A 19,140-nucleotide genomic window follows, 5' to 3' on the forward strand; every position below is an offset into this window, starting at 1 on the left:
TGAGCTCCTAGTTTCTACCACAAGTCAGCTGACAGGCCCTCCTGATGATCTTTTCCCAAGAAGTAGGTGTGGACTGTGGACAGAAAGGTGATGAGAGTGGCCGGGGTAGACACAGACCTCTCCATCTGGCCACACTACCCAGGAATCAGTCTGGAACATGCTGTAATTAGGTGTAACACCTCCTTCCACCCACCACATGACAAATCCATTCCTTGCGGTTCTTGGAAACTGAAATACCAAATTTCTTCCAACTGAGTCAAATTCTCTGGACTCTAGAATTACAGCCTAGATAAGGAAACTCTTCAAAATAATGACAAGCCAAAAAAAATGTTTTTTCATTTTTAAAAATATTTCATCTTACTTCCAGGAGTTCAAAGTATTTTTACAGTAGACACACATACATACCATTAGATCTTCTAAAATACCACATGCAATAGTAAATTACCATTCCTGTCCACTAAATAATACCCAAGAGAAAGTAAATGGACATCCAGGAGTTTCTTCTATGCATTTACTAAGCTCTGGCCCATGATCTCATCATCCCTCATAACTATCACATGAAGGAGAGGACAAACATTTGTAGCCCTATGTTCTGGGTAGGGTTCCAAAATAGGCTAAATCCCCCTAGACTTCCGTGAACAAAGAGAAAAGCCTTCAGCACTCACTCAATCCTTACCTAAAAGAACCCACTGCTTCTGGTTGTTCCATGGCACAGCAAGGTCATGGCTGAGATTTCTGTCATCATTGCTAAGAAATGTTTACCTTGCTATTCCTGACCCCCTTGTGTAAATATCAACTACACTTATCCCCAGAATGTCAAGTCTGTGGTATAGACTAAAAAGGTATTCCTTTTTAAGGAAATCCCAAGTCCCTACTTACTATAGTACAGAAGCTGCAAATTCTGGCAGAGAGGATAATGCACTGGAAAGCTGGAAGGAAGGTTCGATGCGCCCCTTTTCACTGGAAGCCCCTTGGAAGAGGCAGGAGGAACTGTGAAAACAAGCTTATTTTGCTATTTTACCAGCATCACTCATCTTTGTCCATCCCAGAAAAGTTTTATTAAATGAATAGTTTTACTTTCTCTCAAAGACGTGAGCTATTTTTTTAAAGACACATAACTTCCAAGTTCCTCTAGAAAAATAAAAATTCTGCAAGTGTTAGCCTTTCAAAGCATGAGCAGAAGATGATGAAACTAAAGTCCATGGTACGGTACACAAACAGTACACGTTCGTATTACTCGGAAACACAGAACGCCAGGGCTACCAGTGTTCCTGCAGGTTCATGTTTATAAACTTGATGACCACATTCATCTGAAACGCAAAACGAACAAACTCTTGCCACCCATAGCACATCTGGCTATTCCTCCTTCCCCCGAGTCAATACCTACATATAATGTTTGCCGTGTCTTAGTGAGCAATTCACAAGCTGAATGCAGGCACATGCCACAGTCAAGGAAAAGATGTCCCCCCAAAAGGAGGTAAATGCTTTTTACTTGGTGTTACACAAGTATCACTGAAGTGCCTCAGAAGATCAGCGCAGCAGAAAAGGTAGCACAGCAGAAAGAGCACTGGACCCAAGGGCAGGAATGCCCAGGGTGAACATCTTTGACAAAGCCATCTCCCCTGTTCATCCCCAAGATGCTCTATCATTTCCTCTGGCCTAGACCACCATAGTGGGTTCTTGGCTTGTCTCCCTGACTCTAAACCCTGTGCTCTGGAATTACCTTTCTAAAGCAAAGATCTAACTGTACTGCACCTCTACTTGCACACCATCCATGGGCCTCCTCTGCCTCCAGGTCAGAACGTACCTCCTCAGCAACATTGTCAAGAGCCTTTCACGATCTGGCCCCAGAACCCTCTCCAGGCACGCTCTACTGCTCAGGTGCCCCTCATTCTAGCCACCTGGAAAGGACTGGTTTTGGCAACAGCTGACATACTTTGTCCTTCCTTCCAGTCAAGTGTGAATGTCACCACCTCCAAAGTCTTCCCTCAGCTCCTCAGAGAATGTGAGACTCCTCAGAGCTGCCATGAGCTTTCTGCAGAGGCTCCCTCCTCAGCATGCACATACTGCCGGGCCTCCTCTGGCCCAGGCAGGCCCACAGGTGGTAAATGCACATGTGGAACTGGAGCCAAATGCCTACTCCAGAACTGACCTTGACCATGTTTCCTAAACAAGATTCTTAAGTAAGTTTCTTAAATAAGTCTCAATGTCTGCATTTGCAAAACTGAAATTCTAACAGCTAAAGCGTGTTATTCAGTTTGAGAGAAATAATTTATGTAGAGTACCTAATTCGATGTTTGGAGGTTAGTAAAATCTCAATAACTGGTGACTATTATACTTCTTATTAATAGGTACTAAATACTCAGTATTTCTTAATCAGAGAGATTTGGCCCTCCACTAACCCAAGGCAAATTACAACTTCTCCAGGTCTCAGTTTCCTCACCTATAAGGGGGTGGGGGAATTGGGGGCAGAGAGAAGTAGGAGAAGGGGGGTTGGATGAACACATAAGAGACTCACAATTAAGTGCTAAACTGTGCAACAGGATACCTGAGAAATGAGAACGGTTTCCTTACCCTGACAAATGCGTGGGTCATCACTTTAAAGGGAAAGTCCTCTCTTGGACTCCCTTCTTCCTCAGCTTTCACTTAAATTATTTTTATTCCAATGTTACTTAAGTATGTCTAAACATAAAACTAGGTATGCCCTCCCTGCGCCTTAGCTCTTACAAAACTATAAGGTGAACCAATTAAAAAATCTGACAAAAACCAATAAAAGAGAACGCTAATCTGACGTGACAAATGACAATGACACAATTGGACAGGCATCGCATGGCTGCACATACTGGTACAGCACTACCTCGGAGCAGGCTCCTGGCAACTCTGCCTGCCTGCACCACCGTGAGCTCTGTGACCCCTTCGGCTACCCACCACTCTTCTCTAACAAACAGCTATGAAACCTTTGCTCACGTAACTTCCAGCTATCATCTGACCCAAACACGTGATTTCTGCAATAAGCCCACATCTGTTCTTTCCCCCTCAGCTAGAGACAATTAAGGGAGTGCTCAATCAAACACAGATTATGGCACTACTAAAACCTTATGGCACTACTCATCTGTAAGTTCACCTAGATGTATGGAACCTATGAGTTTTTAATTATTATTGAAAAGAGCATTAAAAATTTAATTCTGGTTATAAAAAATGACTTACAAACTCCCAGGAAAATGTGTCCCAACTCTGGGTTAAGAAACATTGTTTTATTTGGAGGAAAAAAAAAAGGGGCATCTCACCACAGTAACTGCAAAACTCTTAGACCTCATATATCTGACTGTTAAGTGCTTTGCGTGCACTTACAGAGTAACCATACAAACCAGGTACTAAGACAACAAGTGAGGAAACCAAGGCTTGAAGACAGTATCTAAGCGATGGAGCAGCATGTGAGCTATCTGACTGCAGCATCCGTGGTGTCTGCTCCTTGAAGACAAGCCCAAAGAGCCTTGGTCCATGAACTTGTGAAGAACGGCTGTCCCACTGAAGTGGGACATGGCAAGTTTAAGACAAAAGGGACTTATTCCAAGTGGGAATGGATATCTTCTTAACAGATCACAGTTGGAGATTTGAAGTCACAGTCAGAAATTATGTTTACAATGCCTAAAAATTATTTCAAAAAGATATGACTGTCAAGATTCCCAGCACAGAAGAGATAGAGAACAAAAACTGGTAAGAAAAAACCACTGAATTCAGAATGACTTTATCCCATGACGAGTTTCAATAGATTGGTATACAGTAGACATGAGACTGCAGGAAGGGGAATCACGATGGCTGAGAAACGGGGGCAGCTTACCCATGACAGCACATGTGAAGACTCATTCATGCAACAAACATGTGAGTGCCTACTATGTGCCAGCCACTGCCCCAGGTTCAGCCATGAACAAAAGCATCCCTGCCCTCGTGGAGGTGATGTACTAGTTGGGGAGACAAAGAACATGAGTAAAATAGGAGGGGCTAAATAAGCACGTAGATGCAAGTAAGCAAGTCTAGAGTTTGGTAGTAATAGGGCTCTACGGGCTGGGAAAAAATAAAGCAGGATATGAGAAAGAATGATGGGAAAGGGGAGATATTTGAGATAATGTCATCTGGCAATCATCAAAAGATCAACTAAACCCTAAATAAGAGTAGGTGACAAAATGAAACTTGGTTTTATAAGCTATATGGGTTCAACAGCCTTTACTCAAAATATGTGCTGCCTATTAGACTAGGCTCTGTACTGAAGCCAGAGAGATGGCATGAAGGTATCCAAGAATCCATGCACCTTGAGGGGGAAATTGACAGTGTCAGAAACACTAAGGAAGCACAGAGGGGAGCATAGGCTTTTGGGGAAGACAAAACAGCTTCACCATATCAGTGACCTTTAACTTCTCAAGCGGCTTCCAACTTAAAGCAACCAGAGACTGTGCATCTAACCAGCTAGAGTCTTGAAAAAGGTCACTCCCAACTTGAATATTCTCTGACTATATTAGAGGTGGATAGATGCCAGAGCCATGATATGCTTAAGAGAAAGAGGCAGAGGAGAAAGATCTGTATCAGGCGAGGCTAAATTCCTTCAACAGACAAAAGCTGTTTACTGAGCAGGACCTACTGGGTTCCAGGCTCTATGCTCACAAGGATGAGCAAAAGCATGCCAGCATCTCAGGAAGTTAGAGTCAGACTGTCTCCGTTACTAGGCATCCCAAAGGGATGGAGCCGGGAGGGAGTGAGAAGGAGAAGGTGGATGGGAATGGGATGGTGAGCCTATCATCCAGCTGGGGTCAGGCTACAGATGAACGTTCCAAGCCTTCCCTGCAGAACAGCAGCACTGAGAGGCTACTACAAGGTGGACCCACTGCCGAGGATGGGGATGCAGGCTCAGCAAAAGTTTAGATTAGGTAAGTAACCACCAAGCTAGCTGTCATGCCCCCTCTACCTCATACTCACCACATCTGTATTCAAGTCATCTACCTCCCCATAAAGTTGTGAATAGCTCATAGGAATCATACCTTCTCTAATCTCTATATTCCTAGTAACTGCAAATGATGAAGGGTCAGTAAATGTTTGACAGAGACCAGGCTTAATGACAGGAGTAAAATAGGAGGGGCTAAATAACTGAGATTTTAATGGGTGTGAAAAGCTGAATAAGCCAGATTCCTGCTAGGTGTCCAAAGCTGCTGAACAGGGGCGGGGCGGGGGGCAACCAGTGACTCTGCATCTAACCAGCTGAACAGCCTTGATGGAGTCACTTCAATTCTGAGTTTCAATTCACAAAATGAGGGAGCTGAAGCAAATCTGAGCTTACAAACCTTTCAGTAGAAAGGAGACGGCTTTTCATCATCCTGAACCGTGAACAATGTCTGTATCTTTGCTTTTGGGGTATGGGGTGCGGCCTTCCCCCTTGTCTGTGCTTCCAAACAAATTACAGAGAAGAGAACAGCCAGCCAGCAAGACCGCCACCACAAGGGCCCAGGAGGTCTGTCAGCAAAAGAGGGCCCCTGGTGATGGGGCAGGTAAGGAGACAGAGGTTAGAGGAGGGGTGGGGGTAGGGACAGCAGGGAGCAGTGCTAATGAGTTATGCAGATCTCAGAGGGGAAACAACAGCCCAAGGAAAGGACTTCTACTTTGAATGAAATATCTGTGCTTTCAAGGTGGTTGTGCACGTCTGGCTTATACCCATCCAGGCACCCAGACACAGTAAGTCATGAAGAAATCATTTTTAAACAACCTAGAAACTCTAAAACTAATTTCGGAGCTGTAAGAGCAATAATTACCCATAAGCAAGACCACCTTTAGCCTCTGAAAAGCTTGTTTATTTATACTGTATCTACAGAGTGCTATCAGACTAGCTTGAGCCTCTGAGAAGTTTCCAGTTAGGATTAGTATGAATACCTAACACTTCCAAAACCCATAATTTCCCCTTACAAAGCTGAATTCCCCAACATTACAGGAAAACCCACAAACTTTGCAGAAGGGAGTAAAAAGCCAATCCAGTCAAAGGAAATCTTCCAGTTCTATAAAAACAAACAAACAAACAAACAAACAAACAAACAAAATACCACAAAGAACACTGAAACATTTCTAGTTAAATAGTTTTTCACTCAATCTTTAATAACTTCATGCTGACACACTTGAAAAGTATTAAATAACATATTCTGTATTTCTGGCACTAGCAATGCCTAAAACTTACTTACAACTTAAGGCAGTAAGTGAGCTTATGCCTTTCAAGTCAAATTTGAGCAAGCTCAAGGCCAGACAAAGCCATGCGTCTGAAAATGCCTGCAAAATAATAAATGCCTGAGGGAACTGTACGGCTTTTTTGCTTCTAAGCTAAATAAAGCCTGGGGGGCTTTGCAAAGATCCTAGTGAGGATAATCCACATGATTACACAGAGCAAACCATCCGATTCCACATGAACCAAGGAAAGTTAATCAAAGAGAAAGAACACTTTAAATATTAAGAAAAACACACCGTTCTGCTTTTTAAAACACTTGGTCAGCGCTGAGGAACGCCATCAGGTCATTTTAACAAGCCAGAACATTTGACTAGCGAGCGTCTCTGTGACAGTCCTGTGTTAACTAAAGGACAAGAAAGATATTTGAGTCCCAACGCTCAGGCCTCACGTCCTCCTCCCAATTCCCAGCAGTCTAGTCTCCCTACTTCCTGCACACCTTTGGATTACTGCACACCGACTTCCTGCACACCCCGGGATTTGTGATACCTTCTTCCTTGAGGGTTACTCAAGCTAATTTCCTCGGCAGCAAGTTCGAAGGTTAAAAGTTCGCAGTCCCAGACCCTCCGTTAAAGCTCAATCAGCATGTGTCTCCTGACAACAAGTTTAGCCGCACCAGACTGATTAATGTATGTAAACAACTCTGAAGAGGTAACGCATCACTGCAAGGATAGAAGTCAGCAGGCTGAAGGTACGCGCTCCGGGAGAGGAGGCTGGCAATGCTGGCCCGCCGGGCGCAGCCTCTACTGACGTTCACAGCGGCTCCTTCCACGCAACAGGTCCACGCAGGCAGGGCCCCAGCGGCGGGCACCTGGGCACCTGCCCACAGGTCCCAAAGCATACCTCTCCTCCTGCCCGATATCCTCCAGCTCACCTCCCCTCACCTCCAATTCCCAACCGGCCCCGGAGCCAAGGCCGGCCAGCTCGCCAAACTACAATACTTGCAAGCACTGCCCACCAGCGATAAGGCCCCGGGGGCACATTCCTCCGAACATGCCTAGTTAGTGCGGCTCACTTGCGCGCTGCCCACCCGGGAAGCGCGCCCTGGCTAGTGGTCGGGGAATGCAGTGCAAGGAAAACTGCCCTGAGAGCAGATGCCACGCTCTGTCCTTCCACCTGGGAACAGCCCCAGCCACCTGGCTCCTCACCTGCCCGGGTACAAATGCCAGTTGTTTGTACTTAGACGTGCATCTAAACTCCTTACCAGCCCAGAACGTTTCCTTAGTCTCACAAGCTCTAGTGACTACTTGGAAAATATCAAGTCGCTCGCTTTGTATAAAATGACAAGGAACTTTTAATGAGAGGGAAGGAGGGTAAGGGAGGAAGAGGCAGGTGAATACAGGTAGTGGTGGTTCTGCGGGACGTGGCGACGGGATCTGGAGGTAGAAGAGGGATAGAGTGTGGAAGGGAGGTGACCACGGGAGAGAGGAAGGAGAGGGCTGGCCAGGCTCGGCCGAGTTCCCCCAAAGGCGGCGCGCAGGTGAGGCCGGACACTCACCTCGGGCAGCTCGCGGAGCTGGTTGGCGTCCAGCAGCAGCTCCTCCAGGCTGCGGGCGTAGCGGTAGATCTCCTCGGGGACATAGACCAGCGAGCAGTGGCGCTTGTCGATCGTCTCCACATGACGGTTGCACCGCCACAGGGGGATGCAGTGGAACATCGCCGCCCCCGCCGCCGGGTCCCGAGCCGCGGAGACCCGGGCTCTGAGCCCGCTCCGCCCGGCGGCTCCGCTCCGCCCGCTGCCCAGTCCGCACTCGTTGGCTCCCGTGCTCGCTTGCTCCTCGCGCCGGGGTTCGCGGTCCCAAACGCTTCCAGGAACCTCGGGCGGGAGCCCCAGCCGAGTCCCAGCGCCCCCGCCCGCCAGCCGGTGCGTCCCCTCCCACCTTCCAGTCGCGCCGCCGCGGCCGCTACTGCCGCGCGGAGCTTCCTACTCGCGGCCACCGCGCGACTGAGCATGCGCGCCAGTGGGCGCGCGCGAGGGCGTATCCCGGCCCGGGGGATGCTCCGCTCCGGGTTTTCCCGGAGACCTGGAGTCGGAGAGGGTCGAAACCTGCGGACCGGGCGCTCTCGGTCCCCCAACTCTGGCTGGGATTCCGGGAGCGTTCGGCCCTCTGAGGAAGCCTGACTCCAATGGAGCTTGGGGTAAAGATGAAGCAGAGGAGAGGTGGCCTGAGAGGAGCAGAACAACTTTGATTTTTAGTTACTTAACTCGCTCTCGTCTCCTCGCTCCCCTTCCCCAAAACAACTTTCTCTTCCGGGGTCAGGCAGGACCGCCCCCCGAAGCGTACCTTGCGCGCCTTGGGCGCCTCGAGCTACGAGATTCGGTGTGATTTTGAGGTGCCCTGGCTGCCAGCAGGAGTGAGCGGACCGCCCTCCGCCCTGCACCGGGCCTGGCCGTGCCCTCTGGTCCGCGGGCACCGCCTGCAGGCTGTTGTAGCCTGGGCTCACATCTTCAGCATTGTTTTTATACAGAGTAATAGGAAGTCCCTCTCCCCTTACCACCAAAAACATATGGGTCAGAGAGTTTGTAAGATTCTCCTAGATATGGATGCCCCATCAGGAGTCCAAACTCAAAAACGAAGTAGCTAAGGTGAGTTTCTGTGCCTGTTCTAGCCAAGCAGATGATGGCCCCTGGCGACTATTCTGGGCTAGTGAGGAAGGACGAACGGGGGAGGTGGGGCAAATTGACGGGGCTGTTAGGTGAACATCCTCCATCCAGCTCCTATGTTTCTGCACCAACACCCAGTATCTTGCAAAGGGAGGTTGCAGCCCAAGAAGGGATAGCAGGGGAGGACTCAAGAGGCTCACTACTGGATAATAATGACCATTTGCTCGCCCCTGATTCATTCCCACGGACTAGGACCAGAACCCTGAACTTCTCCCTATCTCCAGATAACGCACTGGCTCCTTTACAAAGGCTTGCCGACCAGATCAAAGCCAATCACATTGATGGATTGTCTTTTGGGTCCTACTCTGATTCCCCTACCCCTCCCCCCCCCCCCCAGCTGCCCCCTTGTCCTCACACCTTCCCTTTCAAGATTCCACCTGTGGCCTCTACCAGACACCACCATGTTCTCTGGCTCCAAGTTGCCAAAGCTAAAATCAGGAGTCATGAAATCCACTTTTCTGCAGAAACTGAAAGCTGAGCATGCTCAGTGGCGAAGGAAAATTTTGGTTTGAAACTAGTGCATACTACACAGACTCCCAGTTTCAACTGTGCACAGGACAGTTTCCCACGGGGTTAGCAGGGAGAAGAATACTTCATCATTTCTATTCCTGGCCGAGGGCTTCTTTCTTCCCAATCAGTGAGGATGGATCTGAGTACCACTTTGGTTTCTATCCTAACATTATCACCACCTTAACTGTCTAAATCCCGTCAGTCCCTAAACTGCATTGCCCTACCCACTCCACCCTCTCTTTTGTTTGTCCTGGTGTGATTTATACATTCCCAGCAGGTAAGGAAGGCCACCTGGACTTTGAACCTTAGCCACTCTTCCTTCCTTTTCGTGTCCCAGAAACCCACTTTGTGCCACCTTTAGTAGAAAACTGGTTACTGCCTGAGAGACTAAGTCTGGATTGGTAAGCAAGTCACTGTCTTTGCAAGTTTTCTAACTGCTTACAAAAGCAACAAAAATGAAGAAGGCTCAGCTCCTTCATCTTAATCTTCTGTTGACTTCAGAGATTACCACGCTCCGTTATTTTAATAAACACCAAGTATGTTTTAGAGATATGGCTGGTGTTTTAAAAAATTCAGACCTCAACTAGTATTCCCTGTGTGCCTCTCCATGACACTTAGACTTGCATTATGATTTGCATTTCCCTGGTGGCAAGTGATGATGACCATCTTTTCATGTGTCTGTTGGCCATTTGTATGTCTTCTTTGGAGAAATGTCTGTTCATGTCTTCTGCCCATTGTTAATGGGATTATTTGTTTTGGGGTGTTGAGTTGTATCAGTTCTTTGTATATTTTGGATACTAACCCTTTATTGGATATGTCATTTGCAAATATCTTCTCCCATTCCATTGGTTGCCTTTTAGTTTTGTTAATTGTTTCCTTCACTGTGTAGAAGCTTTTTATTTTGATGAAGTCCCACTAGCTTATTTTTACTTTTACTTCCCTTGTCTCAGGAGACATATCTAGAAAAATGTTATACAGCTGATGTCGGAGAAATTACTATTTGTGTTCTCTTCAAGGATTTTTATGGTTTCAGGTCTCACTTTTAGGTCTCTAATCCATTTTGAGGCTCTTTTTGTGTATGGTGAAAAGAAGTCCAGTTTCATCCTTTTGCATGTGGCTGACCAGTTTTTCCAATACCATTGGTTGAAGAGACTGTCTTTTTCACGTTACATATTCTTTCCTCCTTTGTCGAAGTGTGGATTTATTTCTGGGTTTTCTATTCTGTTCCACTGATCTTTGTGTCTATTTTTGTGCCATTACCATACTGTTTTAATTACCACCACTGTGTAATATAACTTGAAATCTGGAATTATGATGCTTCCAGCCTTGTTCTGCTTTCTCAAGATTGCTTTGGCGATTTAAGGTCCTTTGTGGTTCCACACAAATTTTAGGATTGTTTGTTCTAGTTCTGTAAAAAATGCAGTTGTTATTTTGATAGGGATTTCATTAAATACATAGCTTGCTTTGGGTAGTATAGATATTTTAACAATATTTGTTCTTCCAACCCATGAGCATGGAATGACTTTCCATTCTTTACATTGTCATTAGTGTTTTATAGTTTTCAGAGTACAGGTCTTTCACCTCTTTGGTTAAATTTATTTCTAGGTATCTTATTGTTTTTGGTGTGACTGTAAATGGGATTATTATCTTTTTATTTTTTTTTAAGTTTATTTATTTTTTGAGAGACAGAGACAGAGCATGAGTAAGACAGGAGCAGTGAGAAGGAGAGACAGAATCCAAAGCAGGCTTCAGGCTCTGAGCTGTCAGCATAGAACATAACATGGGGTGTGAACCCACGAACCTTGAGATCATGACCTGAGCTGAAGTCAGACACTGAACCAACTGAGCCACCCACGCGTCCCAGGATTTTCTTAATTTCACTTCCTACTGCTTCATTATTAATGTATAGGAATGCCACAGATATCTATACATTTTTATATCCTGTGACTTTACTGAATTGATTGATCAGTTCTAGTAGTTGTTTTAGTGGAGTCTTTAGGGTTTTCTATATACAGTACTGCCTAAAATGTGAAACATTAGTCTGGTAAGAGAGAAAAAAATGAAAAAAACCTGTGAATTGGAGAATAGGGGACCGATTCTTTATCCTGAAGAGTTTTAAGCTTTCCTTGTTGATATAATTTCTAGCACTATTCCCCCATATACAAATATGAATTTGACTCAGTGTAAACTAAATTTAAAAGATCGCTTAAATTAATTTCTTTTGGAATGGTGCATTTCACTCCTTTTCAGTGTGAACCATTTTTCACAGACTCTGGGGCTAAAGAGGTCTGATTTTGAACTCTGGCTCTGCCACCTAATAGCTTTGTAGAATTGGACAGTTTGCTTAACTTTCATAAGTCTGTTTTATCATTTCAAATGAGGACAATGCTCCAGGTGTTATTATCAGGATGAAATGAGGTGATGTAAATACAGTTCTTAGCAGGCTGTCAGGCACACATCAGTTGCATCAAATATTCACTAATGCACAGTCTGAGGCAGCTTTCAGGTTGGCTTTTGTCATTCCCATCTCTTCATTGGTCTATACAACCAGCTTCTATCCTTGCTTCTCTTAGATCACTCACTTTGGGGAAGCCAGCTGCCATATTGAACAGCCCAGTGGAGAGGTCCACATGGCAAGGAATTGAGGACTGCTGACACCAGCCAGCAAGGACCTGAGACTTCTTGCCAAAAGCCATGTGAGTGAATAATATTGGAAGCCAATCCTATAGCCCCAGTCAAGCCTTTAAATGATGCAGCCCCAGCCAGTAGCTTAATTACTACATCATAATTCACCCTGACCTAGGACCACTCGATTAAGCTGCTCCTGGATTCCTAACCCTAGGAAACTGTGTGGAACAATAAATATTTGTTATTTTAAGCTGCTAAAATTTGGAGTAATTCATGACAACACAACAGATAGCCCCATTAAATGTGTGTATACTATGCACCAGGCACTGTGCTAGATACAAAGAACCAGATAGGTAGTACCCTCATCAAGCTTATACTCTAAGGGTAGGAGAATCATAAATGTTCAATTAATGTTCTTGTGGTGGTGGTCGTGGTTGTTCTATCAGTAATTTTTTGAGCCTGGTTATTGTCATTAACTTTTTTAAAAATGGAAGTCCAAAGTGATACCTGGTAAGATGGGACAGAATGTGGATTCAGAGGTTTGATCATGTGAATTTGAAAGTAAGGCACTACCACCTATCCATTAGAATGATGACTAAAAATAAAAAGATTGACAGTCTCAAGTGTTACTAAAGATATGGGCAACTGGAACTCCTGCATTGCTGGTGGGAGTGTAAAATGATAAAACCACTTTGGGGAAACAATTTAGAATTGTTTATACCCACCCTATATACCCAAGTATATACCCACCCTAATGACCCAGCTATCCTACCCCCTTGGTATTCACACTCACACACAAGAAAATGAAAGCACATGTCCATTCAGAGGCTTGTTGACCAATAGTGATAAAAGTTGTGTTAATTATAGCCATAAACTGGAAACAACCCAAATATTCATCAACAGATGAATGAATAAACAAAGTGTACTGTATCAAAACAATTGAATAACAACAATAAAAAGGAACAAACTAATAATACATGTGACATTGTGGATGAATCTCAAAAACATTATGCTGAGTAAAAGGAGCCAGACACAAAAGAATCCATACTGTGTGATTCCATATACAAACTAAGATAAAGTGATACAACCTAGATCCATAGATACCTGCACCTAGGGGTTGGGAAGAAAGTGTAGGGGAAAAGATTGATGGCAAAAGGCAGGAGGGAACTTTGTGGGTAATGGAATATTCTGTGTCTTGATTGTGGTGATGGCTGCATGGATGTATACATTTATTAAAGCTATCAAACTGTACACTTAAAATGGGAAAATTTTTATTATATAAAATTGTTCTTTATGTGTTCTCTAATTTTTCCTTCCAATGCGTTTGTAATATTGCATTTCAGACTCAGCTCTTTTTTAAATTTTTTTTTTAACGTTTATTTATTTTTGGGACAGAGACAGAGCACGAACGGGGGAGGGGCAGAGAGAGAGGGAGACACAGAATTGGAAGCAGGCTCCAGGCTCTGAGCCATCAGCCCAGAGCCTGACGCGGGGCTCGAACTCACAGACCGCGAGATCGTGACCTGAGCTGAAGTCGGATGCTTAACCGACTGAGCCACCCAGGCGCCCCTCAGACTCAGCTCTTTAATTCATCTAGGTTCAGTTTAAACATGATGTAAGGACTATATCTAACTTCCTCCCACCCTCACCCATGGACACACCTGTTATTAACAAAAGCATTGTTTCCTCATTAATCTCCCGTGCCACCTGAGTCACAAATTTAGTGTAAATATATATATATGGAGCTTATTTTGGGATATATTATGCCTCTGTTTTTCTGTGTCTCTGCTAATACCACAGCATATAATTACAGAAGTTTTATTTGATATCTTGATATTTAGTGGAGCAAATTTTTTCACCATGCTTTTTCAAGAGTAGTTTAGCTAATCTTTCTTCCTGATACTTTTGTTAAATTTTAGAAATAAGCTTCTAAAGTTTTAAATAATAAAAAAATCTGTACGGATTTTAATTAACATGTGAAAATCTATAAATTTGTTTGGGAGAATTGTCCCCTTCATATTACTGAGTCTTTTTTTTTTTTTTAATTTTTTTTAACGTTTATTTATTTTTGAGACAGAGAGAGACAGAGCATGAACGGGGGAGGGGCAGAGAGAGAGGGAGACACAGAATCTGAAACAGGCTCCAGTCTCTGAGCTGTCAACACAGAGCCCGACGTGGGGCTCGAACTCACGGACTGTGAGATCATGACCTGAAGTTGGCCGCTTAACCGACTGAGCCACCCAGGCACCCCTTACTGAGTCTTTTAATCCATGCTCAAGATCTATTTTTTATTTATTTAGGAATCTTTTTTTTTTAATTTGTTTTAATGTTTGTTTTTTTTTTTTTTTTTTGAGACAGAGAGAGACAGAGCATGAACGGGGGAGGGTCAGAGAGAGAGGGAGACACAGAATCCGAAGCAGGCTCCAGGCTCTGAGCTGTCAGCACAGAGCCCGAGCAGGGCTCGAACTCATGGACGGTGAGATCATGACCTGAGCCGAAGTCAGACACTTAACCGACTGAGCCACCCAGGCACCCCTATTTAGGAATCTTTTAATGTAACTCATAAAATTTTATTACTTTCCTTAAGAAGTTTTATATATCTTTTGTAGGACTTCTTCCTAGATTCAATTAATTTTTTATGCTGTAATAAATGGTATAACTAAAATTTTATTTAAACTTTTAAAAAGTAAATAACTAAAAATAAAATAATGCATTAATAAAAGTAGTTTTAAAAGTTAACAAATAAATATACAGGTAAATGTATTTAACAGGCAATTGTAAATTACTTCTAGGACTAGGAATCATGTTGTGTTATTTATTTAATGTCTGCTATTGTGCCAGACACTGGATTAATTTTCTGGGGAGACAAAAAGGAATACGACATAGCTTTCAGTCTTACTGAAAGAATGGCAGTTATCAAGAAAATTATAACAATCATAGTAATATTTTTTCTTAACCTATGGAATCTAATCTTTGTCTTATAAAAAATTACTTGAGTGCCCTCTGAATTATTTATGTGTCAGCCAGATGGGCAAATTAAATCTTACTGTATGCAATGCTGGATACTAGGAAGAAATTTGCAATAGAATCTCAAAGCCCTCAGGGAGAGGAAGCACTCAGACCCCAACCTCTGCTTCTTCAAATTTGAATTTAAGGACATTTTCTAGAGATCATTTTCTAGAGATCATGCTGTAAGGGAAGGACACCCAAACCATTCAAGAAACACAAGAGCCTACACGATCATATGGGTAAATCGGTTTATAATTCAACAATCTATATAATCAGAAGCAAAGTTGCCACTCTAAGACTTCTGTGATTTCTTCTTGCTAGTAAATTAAAATTCCATCCCCTTCTATCCCTGGCTCTTTCTGTGGAATGTTTAGCTCATTTACATTTAATATAATTACCAGTTAACACTTGAATAATATGGTGGTTAGAAGCACTGACCCCTGCACAGTCGAAAATTCATGCATAACTCTTGACTCCCCAAAAACTTTACTAATAGCTTACTGTTGACCAGAAGCTTTACTGGTAACAGTAAATTAACACATATTTTGTTTTAATACATATGTAATACATTTTATATATAATACATATACGTATATGTATAAAGTAAGCTGGAGAAAAGAACACGTTATTAAGGAAATCATAAAGTATAGGAAATACATTTATAGTACTGTATGGTAAAAAATCTGCATATAAGTGAACCCATGCATGTCAAACCCATGTTCAAGGGTCAACTGTATTGCTATGGTTGAATTTAAGTCCGCTATGTATTATTTTCTTTCTGTTTGTACCATCTGATTTTTCATTCTCTGTTCTTTCTTTTCCACCATCTTTTGTGTAAATAAATAACCACATTTCGTCTATAGGCCTTCTAGGCTCTAGTAGCTACTCTATGGATTACAATATGCATCCTTAAATTTTCACAGTTTACCATGAAAGTATATACCAATTCATGTTAAACATAAGACTCTTGTAATTATCCAGGTCTATTTGCCACCTCTCTGGTCCTTTATGTTACAGGGTTTTTTTGTTTTTGTTTTTGTTTTAATTTTTTTTTAAGTTTATTTATTTTTGAGACAGAGAAAGGCAGAGCATGAACGGGGGAGGGGCAGAGAGAGAGGGAGACACAGAATCGGAAGCAGGCTCCAGGCTCCAAGCCATCAGCCCAGAACCCGACGCAGGGTTCAAACTCACGGACCGTGAGATGGTGACCTGAGTCAAAGTTGGACGCTTAACCGACTGAGCCACCCAGGCGCCCCTATGTTACAATTTTTATATGTATTACATTTACCTATGTTACAAGCTTCACAACGAAATTTTATAATTTTTTAACAGTCCTATGTATTTTAAAGAAACAAGAGGAAGAATAGTCTCTTATATTTACTCACATGTTTACTCTTTCCAGTGTTCTTTATTCCTACCTGACCTCATTCCTCTTACCTTTTGGTAAAGGTCTGTTGACAGAAGATTCTTGGTTTTCTTTATTATAAAGTGTCTTTATTTCATCCTAATTTTTTAAGCACATGTTCAGTGTGTATCAAATTTTTATTATAATTTTTTTCCTTTCAGCATTCTAAAAATGAACAACTTTCTTCCAATTTTTATTGTTTCTTATAAGAAGTCAGCAATATTTCAAATTGATGCTAAGCTGTATATAATGTATCATTTTTCTGTTTGCTTTCAAGATTTTCTCTTTACTTTTTTTTTTAATTTGACTATTACATGTCTGTATTTATCCTGATGTGAGTTTACTAAACTTATTGACTCTGTAAACTTATCTTTCACCAAATTTAGGATATTTTCAGTCACTGAGTCCCTAAAATTTTTTTGCCCAATTTCTTCTTTTTTCCTTTTGATATTCCAATATTACAAATGTTAGACTTTTTGGTGGTCACCCACATGTACTTGAGGTTCTGCTTTGTCCCCATTGGTTTTTTTCTCTCTGTTTTTCAAACTGAATAATATATATTTATACAGCTTCACATTTACTGGTTCTTTCTTTTATCATCTGAAGCTACTATTAAGCCCATATGAAATACAACTTTAGATAGTGTATTTTTGTAGTTCTAGAATTTCTTTCATTGTTTTTTATATATACAGTTTCTATTTCTCTGCTGAGATTTCCTATTTGCTCATGCATTAAGAGTATATGTTCCTTTGAGCTCAGAGCCTGAAGCCTGCTTTGAAATCTGTGTCTCCCTCTCTCTGCCCCTCCCCTGGTCATGTTCTGTCTCAAAAATAAATAAAATGTTAAAATTTTTTTTAAAAAGAGTATATGTTCCTTTATAAACCAAATATAGTTATAACCCCTGCTTTAAACTCCTTGTATACTAATTCCAACATCTGAGTCATCTCAGTGTTGATTTCCATTGAATGCCTTTTCTTTTAAGTGTAGGTCACATTTTCTTGTCTCTTAATATGCCTGGTTATTTTCAAATGTATCCTGGACATTATAAATGATAAAATCTCTGGATTATGTGATATTACTTCAAAGGGTATTATTTTTTTATTTTCTTTTAGCACACAGTTAGCTTGGATGAAATCAAACATCAAACTCTTATGTCCTAGCCTCTTCAGGCTGCTATACCAAAAATACCATATACTGGATAACTTACAAGCAACAGAAATTTATTTCTTATACCTCTGGAGACTGGAAGTCCACAATCAATGCACCACTAGATTCAGTGTGAGGTGAGGACCTGCTTCCTGGTTTATAGATGTTTTTCTTAGCACTGTGTCTCCACACATTACAAAGGGACACAGGAGCTCTCTGGGGCTCCCTTTATAAGGACACTAATCCCTTTCATGAGGGTTCCACTCCTATGACCTACTCACCTTCCAAAGGCCCTACTTCCACTTTGGGGATTACACTTCAACAATATAAATTTGAGGCGGGGGGGCACAAATATTTGGCCTATGGTATCTTATTTTCTCTGTGGTGGATGGCAACTGAAATTTTGTGTTCTGTTATTTTATTCTTAACTGTGCTACTTCAAACAGAGCTGCACATGCATAATTAAGGGGTAAGCCAGAGATATGGGTGGAGTTTATATGCAGAATTTGGAGTTAATACTCTTACTCAATCCCTTCTTAGGTTTCCCTCTCTCACTTCCCAACTGAAATGGTCACTCCAACTCTGATCCGCTCCAACTCAGACCAGTTAGATTGCTATAAAAATTGGCTGTTTTAATTTATACTTTAAATTTTAGTGGTTCTATGTAGTAGAGTGTCTATGCTTGTCAAAGACATAATAACAGAAAACTCACACCATGTTATTCCCTCCTTCCAAGTGTACAGTCCCCTTCAGTTCCTGCTTGCTTTTGGTCACCCTCTAGCACCTTCAGATAGTTTTTTTTGTTTGTTTGGGTTTTTTTGGTCTAGGATTATAATTGTTATCTGCAGAAAGGTTAGTCTTATAGTAACCACTTAGTCCTTACTCAGAGAAAAACACGATTCCTTGCTTTTTATTAATTATAATCATTATTTCTTTACTCAGTTTCACAAATTGTAGTAGTATGTGGAAAATCCAAAATTTCGTATCACATAGATTTTAATCTACTCCTCCATTCAGAGAAGTTACAAGTGAGCAGCTTGACTTTCATTTGCTTTTCTATTTTTCTCAGTCTCCTAATAAATGTGCTAATGATGAATCAAATATTGAGCATCATTTCGCCTTGGTGGAAATGGGCCAAACACTAATCTGTCATGTGCTGTGGTATAAAGAACTCATGATTTTGCATTGAATTTTTGCATCTGCCACTATTACAGATTAGATCATAGGTGAATCATATTAACTCCAATATTCATTTCTCTATTTCTACAAAAGAGATGAAAACTGCCACCCTCAAAAAGCTGATGAGAAGATTTTGGGTTAATGTAGTGGAAACAGCTTTCCGTACTGCAGAAAACTACCCATTAGGCATTAGTCATTGTCAGTACTTTTTCTCAGTTACCAGCTTAAAAGAAAGCCTACCATGTGGGAAAACAATATAGTGGATTGGTAGAAATGAGACTGTAAAAGTATTTCAACGTGAAAGAGGGTGCACCAGACAAACCAATCAAAACAAGCACCTGC

The 19,140-nt window shown here is 42.2% G+C and overlaps 1 protein-coding gene and 1 long non-coding RNA gene across 2 annotated transcripts in view; both read right to left on the minus strand.

Annotated features, from left to right (window-relative positions):
* Positions 1-8,197, minus strand: part of LRRC1 (leucine rich repeat containing 1) — a 133,366-nt gene extending 125,169 nt beyond the window's left edge. Inside the window, exon 1 of the mRNA XM_019457435.2 lies at positions 7,755-8,197. Coding sequence (XP_019312980.1) covers positions 7,755-7,913 — 159 coding nt within the window. The 5' untranslated portion in view covers positions 7,914-8,197. The remainder of the gene's footprint in view (positions 1-7,754) is intronic.
* A 1,738-nt stretch (positions 8,198-9,935) lies between these two features.
* On the minus strand, positions 9,936-17,827 carry LOC128777694 (uncharacterized). The gene is made up of 2 exons (XR_008422991.1): positions 17,707-17,827; positions 9,936-10,839 (listed from the first exon to the last, which is right to left on the minus strand). It is a non-coding gene; the product is annotated as an uncharacterized LOC128777694 (long non-coding RNA).
* Between the last annotated feature and the right edge of the window lie 1,313 nt (positions 17,828-19,140).

Source organism: Panthera pardus, unplaced genomic scaffold (assembly GCF_024362965.1).
Source record: "Panthera pardus isolate Hobbes unplaced genomic scaffold, ASM2436296v1 HiC_scaffold_17, whole genome shotgun sequence".
NCBI lineage: Eukaryota > Metazoa > Chordata > Mammalia > Carnivora > Felidae > Panthera > Panthera pardus.